General features: G+C 39.9%; 1 protein-coding gene across 1 annotated transcript; it reads right to left on the bottom strand.

Moving 5' to 3' along the window:
- Positions 1-3,570: 3,570 nt before the first annotated feature.
- On the bottom strand, positions 3,571-12,218 carry LOC135477680 (NADH dehydrogenase [ubiquinone] 1 alpha subcomplex subunit 10, mitochondrial-like). Its single transcript, XM_064757866.1, has 8 exons — positions 11,543-12,218; positions 10,301-10,387; positions 9,026-9,147; positions 8,215-8,303; positions 7,860-7,914; positions 6,714-6,826; positions 5,846-5,960; positions 3,571-3,835 (listed from the first exon to the last, which is right to left on the bottom strand). The coding sequence occupies exons 1-8, from the start codon at positions 12,096-12,098 to the stop codon at positions 3,770-3,772; spliced, it is 1,203 nt and encodes a 400-aa protein (XP_064613936.1). The 5' UTR covers positions 12,099-12,218; the 3' UTR covers positions 3,571-3,769.
- Positions 12,219-16,121: the final 3,903 nt, after the last annotated feature.

The following is a 16,121-nucleotide window of genomic DNA, read 5'->3' as shown; positions in this document are numbered from 1 at the left end:
ATACAGTGGTGTTTACCGCAGAGAAAACATGGCACCTTATAAGTCCTGGATAAGCTTTTCGGAAAAACGAGGTAAACCCAACAGACACGGATTCTCCACGTTGCAAGAAGTGCTTTCGCTCATCGAATACTGGTGTTGTTTAAACTCTCACTCAGTGAATCAAATTCTACCATTCCATACATGGCAAGAGGTTCTTTCACTCAGCTTGCAAGGGCTTATAGTCCGGGAGCCAGCAGAGGTTTATCGTTGAGGTCGCGTACGAAAGGTTTGACACATTGAACATACAGAACCATGTGTGAAAACGCCAAAATGGTGATTCTTAAGTGCGACAGCCGTACACAGCCCTCTAGGGGTGAGGTGGAATGTACTCCAAAACTAATTTTATCGGTCACGATTGCGCACGGGGATGAAACTCATGTTATACAGTCCTCATGACAACTTGATTACTAAAAACAAATTCTTAAGTTCCCTGCCCATGTACTAAACCACTTATGAACGGCCTAATTAACGCTAATTATGACATTCATCGATCATGTCACGTACGAAGAATTTTTTTTTATGAAAAGGTACCTTGAAATATACCTTAATAAAAGTCTTAATTAGGCGATTCTTCAGTGGCTTTCATTAAATTAAAGCGCTGACTCGAGTTCCAATCAAGGTCGCGCTGTTTAGGCAGCCACTTTTTGAGTCCTACGTTTTGTCAGTCACCTGGCAATGGTCGGCACTCCTCCCGAAGACGAAATTGTACTCTTAAATACAAGTCAGATAAATACATGAATTAATAAATGTAGTCCATTAGCTGCAAATTTTAGAATGTCAGTCCCGATACCCTTGTTTTAAGGTAATTTAACCCAAGTTTTGACCTTTGACCCGTTCTTAAATGGTTTTAAGCATGGAGTTGGAACTTAAGAATTACCGTTTAACAATTAACATGTCTCAGGGTATCTTTTTGTTAAAAAAAATCCTCGTGCGCAACATTGCCGACAAAAAGTCATAATTAGCGTTAATTAGGTCGTTCTTAAGTGGCTTAGTGCATGGACTGGGAACATATCAGTTGGCTTTTAGTGATGAGGTTCTCATGGGGAATGTTTAAAATGAGGTTCATCCTCGTTCGCAATCGTGACCGGTAAAATTAGTTTTGGGGTACTTTCCGTCCTACCCGTAAACGGCTTTGCGTGGCTGCCGCAGTTAAGAATCACCATTTTGGCATTTTCACACATGGTTCCGTATGTTCAATGTGTCAAACCTGTCGTAAGCGACTTCACCAATAAACACCTGCTAGCTCCCGGGCCATTATTCCTTCAGCGACCGCCCAAGATGGCTTGACTTCATCGAGTATTGCAGTGGAAACCCTAGACACGTCAGATACTTACCATGGCGTATCCTCATTGCTCCGTATCACTGATCGATTGTGTTGGTTAATGGGTTTTATTAATTATGGATTAACGGGTTTTATTCAAATAAAATTTCACCTCCATGTTTATAAGGGTGACCTGGTTCGAGGGTGGAGGAAATTTTGATGATTAACTGACCTGCCTTGCAAACTGTTACTTGTCCGTTAAGGACAAGTAACACCAAAAGCTCTGTACATTGACATGTTATAGGTCTCTGTTATTGCAAGGAAAATCCAGTTAGAATACTTTTTCTAATTCACAATGTTAAACTCCAAAAAGCCTGGTTCCATAGCAAGAACTCACTGCCTCAGGTGACGTCACAACTGTTAAAAACACAGGGCATGCTGGATAGTAGGCAGAGTGCATTATGCTTTGGCGGAGATCCACGCCAATTACCGACTTTCGTTTAAACCCCTTTTCTGACACTGGCATCTGTGAAATTGCTTTCAAGGTTTAGTGTAATATAACCTTAATAAATGGAATTTGTTTCATATCTTGTAGCTATGTGATCTTACGACAGTCTTTTTGTGTTCGATGAGAAGGAATTCTGGGCTGCCTATTCAGTTTTGTACGCTTTTGTACGGAGACAGTTTTGTACGCTTTGGTACGGAGACAGTGTTGTACGCTTTGACACCACGTGGAGTTTGGTCTGATGAGTGCAGCAATTCCAAAACAGACACATGAACCTGTACGTGCCAACTGTCCGCCATGCGACTTGTTATCGAATAATTATAACGTCAACAGAGGCAATGCAATCTTCTCCAAAACAAGCTTCTATGAAATTCATCATTATGAATTCGAAAAAGTAATTAATTAGAAAACTGCATTTCATTGTGGTGTTAGGCCTACGTGTCACTGACCGCTAGGCAAGTAAGGTAGCGAGTATGACTGATTTGCCACATAGGTGAATATATACGGCAAGCTGACAGAAAGAAACTTTAAACAATGGCAATATCACGCGAGCAGTATAAATATTCATCTTGTCGGCATTATGTACAAAGTTTATGTGAATCAATATTGCACTGCCTTCACATAGTTAAGTCGATAGAATGCTTCCTATCCTTGACACGTTGATGGCGTTTGGTGAAGGAAACAGGAAATGGGCAATTTGGAAGCCTCTGCATATCTATACAGATCTTTAAGTGTGTAGAAGTAATAGCTGATCAACACATCAACCCCAAAACACGGGAGATCACTCTCTATAGCAAACGTTCACATTTACCACTCGAACATATTACCGCTTTCGTGGAACGTTGATATTCCAATCGGATTTACGCTAAGACTGCCTACATGTGATCTTTTAGCCGGATTAGATTAAACTACCTACACGTACATGTGAGCAAGCCCTGGAGAGGGATTATTGACACGAAGGTCCCGAGAACAACAAATGTGAATCTAGAAAACCAATGAGACTCAGACTAAACCAACAGCTGATGTCCAAATGATGGCACTATCAGCATGTAAACAGGTGCACTGCGCCTGGCGTCAAATCAAGGCTGTTTTTTTATTATCTAAAGTCGAACGCACGAATTTTTACTTCAACAATATGAGTAAATTTTAAGGGTGGAGTAAACCAGTGCAATCTACCTGTGCTTTACAAGCCTTTGGCAACAGATTTTCATCTGCAACGTTGTAAGCATAATGGTGTCAGAAAACACGTGATCGCCAACAAACTTCATGTAACATCACCTAAATGATCAATTGAGGATTGTCACCGACTATTCCCACCAAGGCCTGCCCGGGCGTGCCTTGCGGATCCCTGTTTGAACCATGCAAAAGACTGAGCAACACTACCACAAGAAACAGGCTTTCGTTTGTGAAGATAAATTTTATTCAACAGTGACATATACTGAGAGACATTCAAAGCCATGCCCTTCACAATATAAATGGGCTCTGCAAATGATATTTTTCACACCAGGAGTCCAATAAGAAGTGTGACCACCCCACACACAATTTTCTCACTAGAGCACACAGTACATCTGAGTATACAGAGGCCATTAGATCACTACTTCAGAAAATGCTACGCTCAAAAGTACACTGTACTCACTCACCCTTGAGCAAAGAGGCCATTAGCTCATTGTACTCAAGACAGTGCCCTACTGAAAAGCACTCTGTGCTCACTTGCGTGCAATGCATCCGTGTGTACTCGGAGACCAACAGCTCACTGTACTCAAAAGAGCACTGTAATCTTGAGTACAAAGAAGCAAAGAGCACACAGTGCTCCACAGAGGATTTCAGTCCTCACCACAGTTGTACAGTTCTGAAAAGTGAGTAAGCATTCAGATGGTATGGATGCGTAAAGGAACCTGGGTTAGCACTAACATTTTCAAATAAATATGTACAAGGGCTTATTACTAAGGCGGCGACTCCATAGGTCACATGCGGAAAAGTACCTGGTTTTGTTCAGGATCAAAACCTTTCTCGTATCTGTATCCAGGATGCTGAAAGACACAAAGGAAATCAGATGAACCGATTGGACAGACAACCGTCGAAGGAAGAAAGCAGTAGTAGTAACTGAGTTTGAACCAAATGTGTACCTGTGACGCCTGTATGAAATAAGGATGATGTTTACAATGTCAACCAAATCAAGTCAACTAGAGAAAGAGATATGATAATTTCAGAGACTGAAAAGTTGTTGTTTTGTGGGGTTTTTTTTGTAAATTACGGTTCATACAGATTACTGTGGAATAGGAGAACACCACATTGCTTTAGGATAACACCTTCTACGTTTGTCATCCACATTAAAAAATATGTTTTTCTATTACTACAGCTTCTAAATGACAATCAAAGTTGTTACAATAGAATACAATGCTCGCTGGAAATAAATCACTCATGCGAATCCGCAAACTCAAATATAGTCAGAGATAATTTGTACTGGTGTGTAAGTAAGAAAAAAAAAAAACAGGCAAAATTTTGTTACATCCTTGTCTTTGTGATGAAAAGTCTTTGCCTCAAAATAAACCCCGAGAAGGATTCATGCCAAGAATGGAGGAAATGGAGGAGTTCCATTTCATTTACATAACGACTGAAAAGATTAATACAGTTTCTAACAAAATCCCTGCTGGTCATGGAGGTAAGTCTATTGCAGGGATTTGAAAGAAACATCACCTGTGGGAATATTGGCAGCTTTGTTCTGTGCTGACTAACTCTCCACCATTTAGTGTTTTCGTGGATGTACTGTAAACTAACTTAAGAGCACAATATTTATTTGTTTATTTATTTGATTGGCGGTTTGTACTCGTGAATATTTCACTTAAATGACGGTGGCCAGCATTTTATCGTGGGAGGAAACCGGGAAAAGCCGGGAAGGAACCCACAACCATCCGCATGTTGCTGCCAGACTGAATGCACTATACACATACCAGTTCAGGAAGATACATGATTACGCACAGAATGTAGAATGCTAAAGATGCGTGAAACTGCTGAATTTCATCAATGGAACTGAACGCTTTAAAACTGAAAATTAAGTACAACATAGAGACGACAGCAGCATTCTGCATAACTGAGGGAATTAACAGTACACATCAAGTGTGAAGCCCAGCAAATCAGGTGAATTCATGTCTGCCCCTTGAACATTGCTCTTGATTTAGCCAGGTTCTTCAGGCTCGAGAGTTTGAAAGCAGATTTTTTATTTATCATTTTAAGAATTTACATTGATAAAATCTTCATATACACTGGTCATACGAGGTAGCCATAAATACCCATAAGGACCCAATGTACCCATACTGTCCCAAAGTCGTTAACTTCACGTTAGAAATGTTCTCCAATGTACCCTCGCTGATTTGCCTTACACCATTTTTCTTTCAGTCAGTAGACATTGTAGAAGGACAGTGAGATTGGTTAAAAGTGTTGTGTAGGGGTGTACCTGTGTCCAATATTTACCCACGCATATTCTGATGCCCGTACATAAAAAACAAAAAAATGGGTACACCACGCTATCGCATTAATAAAGCAGCTCTGAATTACCTCCCTTGTTATACGACATAGACTATGGTGTAATGTGAGCTTAGTTTTTGTGTCGTGAAACTACGAGAAGTTGGGCCTTTTAAAGGAGAAGAAAACGTTAAAAAATGACGCTTTAGGCTGAAAAGAGCACATTTTTTTTCTATCTGGTAGTGCCTGCTGCATAATTTTGCAATTTTTCCTTGGCATACAGGTACAACCTGAAAACGGCAAAGCTGGCATAAATCGCTCAGTCCATGGTGTCCTCTACTTTAAATTGGTTTTAAAGCTAGGTCTTCAACTAGCTTATGCTGCTTTGACTCTGAAACTTACCATAAGCCATTCTCTGAGGTCCCACCCAGACAGTGGCCTCAAGGGAGGTAATTTGATGTGCCCTATTCTGATTGCTTGGTAAATTGATCCAATTAAATGACACCATAAAAATCTTCAGTTAAAAAAAAAAAACTCGCTGTCAGGAGAGAAGCTCTTGCCCTTTTTGTAAGACTTACACTCTCTACAACAGATCTCCAGATCTCAGCTGTCTCCGTGTCGAGCATCAACTCAGGAACATCTATCGGCATTGGGCGACTGAATAGACCTCCAACAGCTATATCAGACCCATAACTGAAACACAGGTGGGCGGAAGGTTTATTTATCTACTTACATGTGTTTGATTCGTGTTTAATTTATTTATTTTATTTATTTGATTGGTGTTTTACGCCATAATCAAGAATGTTTCACTTCTATGACGGCGGCCAACATTATGGTGGGAGGTAACCGGGCAGTGCCCGGGGGAAACCCACGACCATCTGCAGGTTGCTGGAAGACCTTCCCACTTATGGCCGGAGAGGAAGCCAGCATGAGCTGGACTTGAACTCACAGTGACCGCATTGGTGAGAGTCGTCTGGGTCATTACACTGTGCTAGCGCGCTAACCATCTGAGCCTGGGAGGCCCCGATTCTTGTTTAATGCCACACTCAAGAAAATTTTACTTATACAGTGACACTTTATTTCCTTGGTAGAGGAACCCAGAGCCCAGAGTAAATCATCTCCCTTCCCTAAGTTTTGCTGATATGAAATAGTTTGAACTTTACAAAGATCTCTACAGCAGCCCAATTAAAATAAGGCAAAATGTGTCACTTGAAAAATGCTAAATTTTAGGTGAAATACAGTATGTCATGCTTTTACATTGCAGGCATTCACATGAAGCAATATATTTCACACAGCCCTGATAATCCATATATATTTTTCCAATATTTTCTGTCCTCAATTGCTTTCTTTACTAAATAAAGAGAATTTGGTGACATTTTCATGAAACTGTAGTAACTCTGTGATATATAAACAGGGGCACAGAACATAAAGTCGAGTAGAACTCACAATTTCCTGTAGTACGCCCACTCATCCTCCTTCAGCGTGGTCCACTCACGGAAGCGGTCTGGGTATTCCTCAGGGGATGCCTCCAGGTCAAGCCGCTCTAAATCCTCCACAACCTAACACAGTTATACACACGTGTGGTATTACAGAACGAAGTTAGCACTTCAGATCTCTCATTTCAAGCAGCATGTATATATATGTACATCTGGCCCCAGGATCACAAGTCAATCTTAGACTTAAGTCACAATTTAAAATCACTTTAAAATTGTTGTTTCTTATATTTAAAGGACAAATTTTTGTTGGAAAACGTAAATTCTGGGTAAGTTATTGTATTACAAATTTCAGCTAAAATAACGGAAAGGAACATAGCCAATTAAATGTCGAAGATTGGTTTGTGATCCTGAGGACAGGGATTGTTTCCACAAAGCCATTTCTGACTTAGGTCAAAATTGAACATCTTTCAACATCACTCATTGTTGGTGCTGAAAGTTGAAATTTGGACACATTTAGATCAAGATAACACTGATGAGGTGGACAAAATTTTACTTTATAAAACTGAAAAATAAACTTTAAGATTGTATTTCAAATTTTGACTTATGTCCAAAATGTCTTTGTGGAATCCATCCCTGGTCCATAAACTCAATCTTGGGGCTGGTTTTTGACCCCAATTTGTTTATTTGGACGTTGGTTAAAATCATTCTCAAAATCTTTTCACTTTATAAGGTGACGGTTTTACAAGTCAAGGAAACCTGAGTGCCTGATACAAACCACCTACGCTTGGCAGGTCACTGACAACCTTTCCCACATGAGATGTAGAGATATGCACACCATACTGGTAAAAGATAAGTTGTCTTCAACAGTACTGTCAGTGTTAATGGCTTATCATCACCACAAACATGAGAGCAGGGGAATCCACAAATCCTTGTCCGAGACCAACATAGAACCCACACCTTTTATGTCATTTTTCGACTTGAAAATCGACGCAAAATAAATATGTGCTCAATTTATTACTACAAGTACGATACATGGTAATTAAAAAAAAAAGTCAGTGTGCAAACAAGTGTAAAGTCTTATCATTACATCAACTTTATAAAGCTGTCCTGTCAAATTCTGTTTAATTACATGTAACTGCTGCTCAGGTATACATACTATTTCCAAATCTAGATCTTCTCGTAAGTCATACTGCAAAACAGCGCCGTGGCGCCTGTAAGAAAAAAAGACACACAAATTGACATCAGAAATCTAATATTTACATGAAATGGCTCTGTGGAGTCTGCACCAGGACAGTAAAAAACAGCCGTCAACTTGGTATAATATGAATTTCTATTTGCCTGAACGTATTGCGCGGTACTCAGATCTTTTACTAATAAGATAGCCCCGAATCCCATGAGCATTGATGCGCAAATTGAATGCATATTTTGTCAGAACTTCAAACCAGTGATAAATTTACCCTGGTTGATTTCAGTTTTAGGTCTAACTTTTGAAGATTTGCTGAGGTACTTACCTCATGTCTGGGAGAACCGTGGTTTTGTACTCGTTGTCAATGGATTGTATGTATTCATCTGTTAGCACCTTACTGTTCACTTCATGGGGCTGTAAATACAAAACACACAAGTAGCATATGAACATGTACTGCCAGATAAGTTGGTTGTCTCCCCTTACTATGCAACAGAACACTGGACATATGTCAGTAGAGGTCATCACAAATATTATATTTATTTATTTATTTATCAGATTGGTGTTTTACGACGCACTCAAGTATATTTCACGTGTACGACAGCGGCCAGCATTCTGGTAGGAGGAAACCCACGATCATCTGCAGGGTGCTGGTAGAACTTTCCATGTACGGACGGATAGGACGCCAGCATGAGCTTCACTTGAACTCACAGCCACCACATTGGTGAAAGGCTCCTAGGTCATTGCCGATGTGCTAACCTCCTCAACCACGGAGGCACATCACCAGAAATAATTCAATGAGCCATATTGCAGAGCAACAATCTGATACACCATCACAAAAAAAAAAGAGCACAAAGCATACAATATCACATCATACCTACATGTATAATATCAAATAATAATTACTGTTCAGCTTTATTCAAGTGACACATTTCGCTTTACTGTTTCATCCACCTAATTGTACAACCAATTTGTCTTTCTAAAGTTGGATTAATTTTTTAGTTTTTCAAAGCATTGATATTAAAAGTATCATTTTAAGGCCTTTGTATACTTCTGAAAGTGCATTTCAACGGGGCCAAACTTTAGGTGAAATACTGTAGGGAGTATTAGCACACTGAGCCCTGGCACTATTTACTCACAATATTCCTCTTCTTGATGCCTTCTCGCACCTTGCTGACTGGCGCATCCAGGTATACAGTTACATGGGGATGCAGTATTTCACAAATACTGTTGTCTCTGATCATGTTGTAGTACTTGAGGCCTACAGAGGAGAAAATGATTAAGTGATTTATATATTTGATTGGTATAAGTACTCCCAAAATATCCGCCAGAATTAATTTATGGTGGGAACAAACTGAATCAAGCCCTAGGGGATACTCCAGCAGTTTCTTAACGATAACAACTACATTTATTGGGTCTGTTATCCGTGAGCAGTGTGGTTTCCTTACTACTACCAGCTTCTAAACGCTAGTATTATCCTTATGGTGAGAGCAAACCGTGCTACCTGCAGGTTGCTAGCAGACCTTCCCACATAGACCAGAGAGGAAGCCAACATCAGCAGGAGTTTAACTCACAGTGACCACATTAGTAGAGACTCCTGAGTCACTCTGCTCCACTAGCATGCTAATCCCTCAACCAGGGAGACCCCCACCCACTTCCGAGAAGAAAATGAAGAGAATATACATGTATCAGTAATGAGTTAATAGGTTACACATTAGACAATACATGGTGGGGAGGAAACCGGGAGGAGCCCAGGAGGAAACCATAACCAACCGTAGGTCGCAGGCCGCCCTTTCCACCATTAATGTTAAAAGCATAGAAATCAGTGACTACAAATACATGTAGCACTCTTGATCTTCAAATTTTTTATCCATCCACAAGTGTGCGTGAAGCCTGAAGCCTGAAGCAGGGTTAGCAAAGTTTCTTTACACACTATCACCATTTGATAGTGTTTGGATTTTTGATTTGATTTTGGACTACAAGAAATGTTTTCAACGGAAGACAAATTCAGTGTTTGTGTGCGCTGGAGTATTACGTCATATTTAACAATTTTTCAGACATATGACGAAGAGGACGTTTGTGCACAGGTTCTGTATCTTCTTGTGGCACGGCACATCCATGCTGCCAAAGTATCACGCCAAAAATACAAGAAATGACACCCCACCCAGTCACATTATGCTGACACCGGGCCAACCAGTTACTTCCTTGCTTTAACCTCTCAGTGCTGAGTGCCAAGCGTAACAGCAACAAGTACCATTTTTGAAGTCTGGTATGACCTGACCCAGGTTTGGTCACGGGTCTCCCGACTTCTAGAACAGAAATTGAGAACATTGAACTTCCATATCTGAAATATGGGAGTACAACCTCCTTTTACAGTTGACATCAAAAAAACAACAACAACACAGTATTCATACCTGCCGGGGAATAATAGTCAAACTTCCTCATTGTGTTGGCAAAAGCATTGTCACTGTGAGGAGATCGCACTAGCACAACACCTTGGCCTGTGGAAGAAATTTTAAGAAAAAATATTCAATTTAGAAATGAAATCTCTAACATTGTATGTTATTTTATGTACAGCATTATTGCTATGTACCAGATGCTTCAATACTAACTGACATCAAACCATGGCAAGAAAACAAGGTGCACTGAATTTTGAAAGGCAAATTAATTCACTGATGTTTGCTAGTGTAGCCACAAATTTCTCAACTGCATGATGTTGGTCAGGTTTATGGGTAGAGAACATCAAGACTTAAAAGGCATTCATGGACTTAAACCTGTGACGTGCTGATGAACTTTTGCACACATGATGTACTGTAATTCTTCAACTTTTTCGCATGTTTGCAAGGTGTTTATCTTTGTAGACTTATAAAATTATACTTTTTGTGAAGTTCCCCAATCCAATCAATGTAGTTTTTTTTCCAAAAGTCAAATTATAAATGTGGATAAAATGCACTGAAAGTTGCTCTTTCATATGTGAAAAGAATTGAGGAAACAGAGTACAGATATATGTACACAATATTGCTGGAAGAATCACTGTATCAACCACTTATTTCCCACAAACAGTAAGAGTGCCTTCCCAGGTAAGGATTTGAACCTCCAACTCCTGTGTCTGCGTAACTAAAAGCCTAGCACCAGATTCAACTGACTCAGCCATAAGTCACTATGCGAAATGAGATGCAATGTACTGTTGACCCCCAAAGAGTGATATTTTAGTGCAATTCAAATAAAAGTGGACCCTTAATCCATAACTGCGATTTTTAATTTTTGTATTTGGTGTGTAAAGAGAAAAAAAGAAAATACTGTGAAAATGCCAGGGTTTTGGTTAGAATTTTCTCTGGGGTAAGTACTAAAACAAAGCAGAGACAGAAGTGGATGAAGGTGCTGCTTTTATCTGCCGAAATGGACCTAAAAAATACCGTTGTTGTGGGACTATGACACACTGCATATCATTTCACATTGTTATATATTTTTAGATTGGTACTTTACACCGTACACAAGAATATTGCACTTATACGAGGGCGTCCAGCTTTATGGTAGGAGGAAACACAGGAAGCCCATTACTACCCGCAAAAGAGGTAAGGAATGACCAGCAGTGTTATATATCTGCAATTATTTTACTTAACATCTGTGTTGTCAACATGAACTGCACCTAATACCTGTGCTTAACATATGATGAACGGCCTTTGCGTAGGTGAACACTTTGTCCATATAGAAAAATACTTGTGACAATCCAACTCGGCTTCGTTTCGCATTCGGATCTGTGTAAAACCGCTTCAGGTCCCAACACTGGGCAGCTTTAGGCAGTTGTTCATCAAGCTCTCTGATATCAAACCCAGACCATGATAATATGAAGATGTCGTCAAATTTTGGAGCAGGAACGTAAAGGAGATCGAACTCTCTTGCGATATCCTCTGCAAGTTTATGTTTACCTAACGCCATATTTCCTTCTACAACGATAACTTTGCTATTGTCATTGAGGCGTTTCGTGGTCTTGTCAAACAATTCGTAGATTACGTTGTATCCCCGGGTTTTGTAGGGCCATGGCTTAGCTCTAGGGTATGGCTCCCCGTGGGTAGCTGTCAAATGGGCAACATGATTCGTCCCCACGACTCCGACCTTGGCAAACTGACGCGAGCGGCAGAAGAAAGCGGAGCAATTTTTACCCATGTAGAGGCCGATTGCCCCAATTTTGGCACCCGACAGTGCTGCCATAGCTAACAACTAGATCGTCGCCAAAAAATTATGCTAACATTCGACAAGTGGCATCGCAAAATTAAGCTAAAGTACAGTTTTTTAACACTGCACGAACAAACATCGGCTGCTGCTACCGGATACCGGGCTGAACAGATAAGTGCGCATGTCTGACAGTGCAGACTGGCCGCTGGGAAGAGTTGCACCTTATGACCTTTTCCTCGTGTATGGCTATCACTTGGAACTCCCAGTGTTGTATTCTGATCTAGGCAGCGAGCAGGCCGGGAGCTCTAGGCGGCATATCTTTGCGTTGTTTATCATGGACCAAGTAGCATGGCAATAATGCTGGCCGCGGTCATATAAGTGAAATATTCTTGAGTATGGCATAAAACATCAACGCAAATAAATCTATGGGCCTACATGTACCTTCTGAAAACATTTCCCCGATACGCGTCAATTTATGTTTGGAAGAGAATATGAGAAGACGGTAGGCCCTACGCGTCTCTTGTGGGCAGTTAATTGAAACACGTGCCTACTATTCAGTACAGTATATGTATCCACACAACTGAATCTTAGTAACTCACAGGTAGAAATTAATAATGGTAATAATAATTTCCACCAACAGGTAGAAATTCCAAATTTATGATAGTTAATGTATTTAAAAAAATTAAAACACACACACACACACACACACACACACACACACACACACATGGGGGTTTCTCGTTAACATTACTGCCGTTCTCATCCAGAATATTGTATTCCATCAATTCCCGTCCCTCCTATGGCATTTTGAAAATGGGTGCTGAGGGAGGGTGGTTGAAGAAACATGTATGTAGGCCTACATACTAAGAAAGGGGCATCAGTGGTGAGAATTGGAATCAACAACGCAATAATCTGGCCAAGTGATTTTCTGTTTCAAAATGATGTTAACACTAGGCCAACTTTTGACAAGGTAGGCCATGGAGAAAACATTATGGAAACTTTAAATAATTTCGATGATTGCATAAGCCTACACTTTTAGCGGAAATTAAGTGACATCCATGCATGGTTTCCAGTGTATTTAAGAAAATGTACAAAAGATATTTTGTTAAAGGATTTATTTATTTACCTATTTCATTGGTGTTTTACGCTGCATTCAAAACTTTTTCACCTATACGTGCATATACGTCGACGGTCAGAAACATGGTGGGAGGAACCAAGACAGAGCCCAGGTGAAACACACGATCGATCAACCATCCTCAGGTAGTTGGCAGACATTTTCACTCTCTTCCTCACCAGAGAGGAAGCAAGCATGTGCTGGACTCGAACTCACTGCGACCACATTGGTTTCAAAACTATATCGTGTAATACATCTATTAACGTGTACAAATTCAGTGTGTGCCTAGTATAACTCTGTAAAAGTTTTCAAGAAATCGGCAAAATATATAGGATGACATGTTTTTCTGAAAGCATGTCGTTTATTTCAATTATTTTATTTACTTTGGATGAAGCATTCAGTCGTTATAACAACAGTCTATTTCGTAAATATGTACGGCTTGCACCTTTCAGATAAGGAAGAGGCGCTATCAAAACTGTATAAAACAAAAACAAAAAACGCACTTACGTTAACGTTCTACATATTTTACATTTAACCGTAGTCAAGGCTAAAAATAGCTATTTATATGTCGCCTTAACCTGTAGGTTGGCTCGTACTTTGCGTCTTCGCCAGGTGGTAGACTGGTACCTTGTGACCTAGTTAATAGAATTGATCCGTTTCGTTCTTGTCTGGTCTTGCCTGGTTAATGTCTAACAAGTCTCTGCTTGTTCCGCGTTGAGCATATATAAACCTATATAAACCGTACTCGTCAGCTAGGCGGCTGTAGTAGGCTCAAAACACTGGTTACCGCCTGGTCTATGCACAACGTGTATGATCAACGGATAGAACAATAGTAGGTATATTAATGGATCAAACTGTACAGAAGTAAAATGTATACAGTCTATCATATATATATATATATATATATATATATATATATATATATATATATATATATATATATATATATATATATATATATATATATATTAATTTCGGAGAACGATGTAAGCCAGACAGTAAATACTCAGGTTGCTTTGCAAATATTTTAATACTATTAAATTGCTGAACTAACTAGGTCAGTATAAATTAATGAACCTGGAAGCGGTAACACTTATGTTGAGAAGTAAAGCGTGGGTGTGTGAAGGGCAAAACTGTAGATAATTTATTGGAGGTTGCCCAGATATACATAGATCAGTACATGGGTTATTTACATGCTTTTAATATCGACTATACGCACAGTAATATAGCATATATACACACATACATATATTCAAATATTCAGCCATTCCCACTGCCATGTTGCAAGAAGATGGTAACACAGTATATGAACACACACACCTAATATGACTGAAAATTGTACGACGTAAAACCTCAAGCACGCATAAATACATACATATGTAGATACATACATACTTACATACATACATACATCATAATATGTAACATATATATAATATGAGTAAAATGTGATTTTTTTTGTTTTTTTGTTGTTTTTTTTTTGTTTCTATATAGTTTTGTAAATTTGTAGACGTATTGGTAATGAATTGCAAGATTACATACATTACACGTAGGCCCTAAATCCAGATGTAGGTTACATTCATAGATATCGAATATCCACCCTTTTGCATTGTAATTGTGTATAGAGCAGTCCCAGGTTGTAACTATTTTTGTTGGCCAGAGATTCATTATTACGTGTTATAGTGTCTGACGATAATCGTAACTGATCTGAGTTCAAACCTCGGGCTAAGCATATATATGTATAAAAAGCTCTGTATGGCTACTGTAACACGGGACGTAGAAAGAAAAAAAACATAAAAATAACAATTTTTCTAAGCAATATGATCGGGAATAATCGATCAAATCATTGTTTTCGTGTCCATAGAATGCATGCACCTGAACAGTGTATACAGCGTACACTATATAGAACAATGGGCGGGGGTGGGGGGGGGGGGAGGGGTCATTTCGATTTACATGCACTTACTTATGATAAAACATATGATAAAAATAGCCCGAAACATACCCACAGCGATATCTGAGGAAAGGTGGGCGTGGCCACCACGTGTCCTAGCCGTGAGGAGGAGCACGTTCAATCAAAGGACACCACCGCCTGGAGAGGCTCAGCAAAAAAGCAAAAAGCAAATATTGGTCACGGCGTATCTGCGGCTGTGAATGAAGAAGTGAACTATGCCCAGAACACTGTCATCGGGTATAACGTGTTCAGTAGTTTGCAGACGGGATAACCTGTAAGTCAGCGTGAAGTTGGCCTACGTTAGATACACCTCTTTCGCCATTAATAGTGCCTCGCGGACCGCAGCCCACAGAACACAAGCTTTTGATCCCTGTTGCTGTTATCTTCTTGTACCTACCAGTTGTAGTTCCGTTTGCACGCAACGGCTGTGTAGGAATCAATTCGCGGTAAGTCAGTGGATTTGAACTTGGTATTAAGCCTTAGGTAAGGGCACATAGCAATATCCACATATACTGCATTATAACAGTCCCATGTTGTAATAAGACGGAGGACATGTCGGATAGCAACGCTGCAATAGCGTGTATTAATATACACAGTAATCCGTTTATATCTTTCACAGTTAAATGTTATTGTTGACTATCTTATATGTGGTCGGGAGCAGTTGATCAAGGGTCAATCCTGGATCGGATCACACCTAAGACCTCAAAAGAGGAAGTTGTAACTTCCTCGCTTGGCCTTTAGCATTAGGTGGATAGAGCAACGACTGATTGACCCGTATCGGTGTAATGGCTCGGGTGAGTCGGCTTACTTGCCTTTGGTAAGTCGTCTCAGTGAAGCAGCAATGGATAAAAGAGCGGTGAAAATCCGTCCTTAAACAAGGAGGTACATTACATGCACTCTTGGGACTCCTTCGTCGTGATATGACTGAAAAATTGTTGAGTGCGATGCTAAACCATAAGACTCACTTTCTTACATGTGGTATACTTTTTCTGAG

The sequence above is a fragment of the Liolophura sinensis genome, chromosome 11 (assembly GCF_032854445.1).
Source record: "Liolophura sinensis isolate JHLJ2023 chromosome 11, CUHK_Ljap_v2, whole genome shotgun sequence".
Lineage (NCBI taxonomy): Eukaryota > Metazoa > Mollusca > Polyplacophora > Chitonida > Chitonidae > Liolophura > Liolophura sinensis.
This window is presented reverse-complemented; position numbering and strand designations above follow the sequence as displayed.

What these genes read in the sequence shown, in the direction of transcription:
- LOC135477680 (XM_064757866.1), bottom strand. Translation starts at nt 12,098, where the DNA reads ATGGCAGCACTGTCGGGTGCCAAAATTGGGGCAATCGGCCTCTACATG. An exon ending in TGACTATTATTCCCCGGCAG is followed by an intron (nt 9,148 to 10,300) that starts GTATGAATACTG and finishes TCTCCTCTGTAG; the next exon opens with GCCTCAAGTACTACAACATG. An exon ending in ACGGTTCTCCCAGACATGAG is followed by an intron (nt 7,915 to 8,214) that starts GTAAGTACCTCA and finishes TTTTTCTTACAG; the next exon opens with GCGCCACGGCGCTGTTTTGC.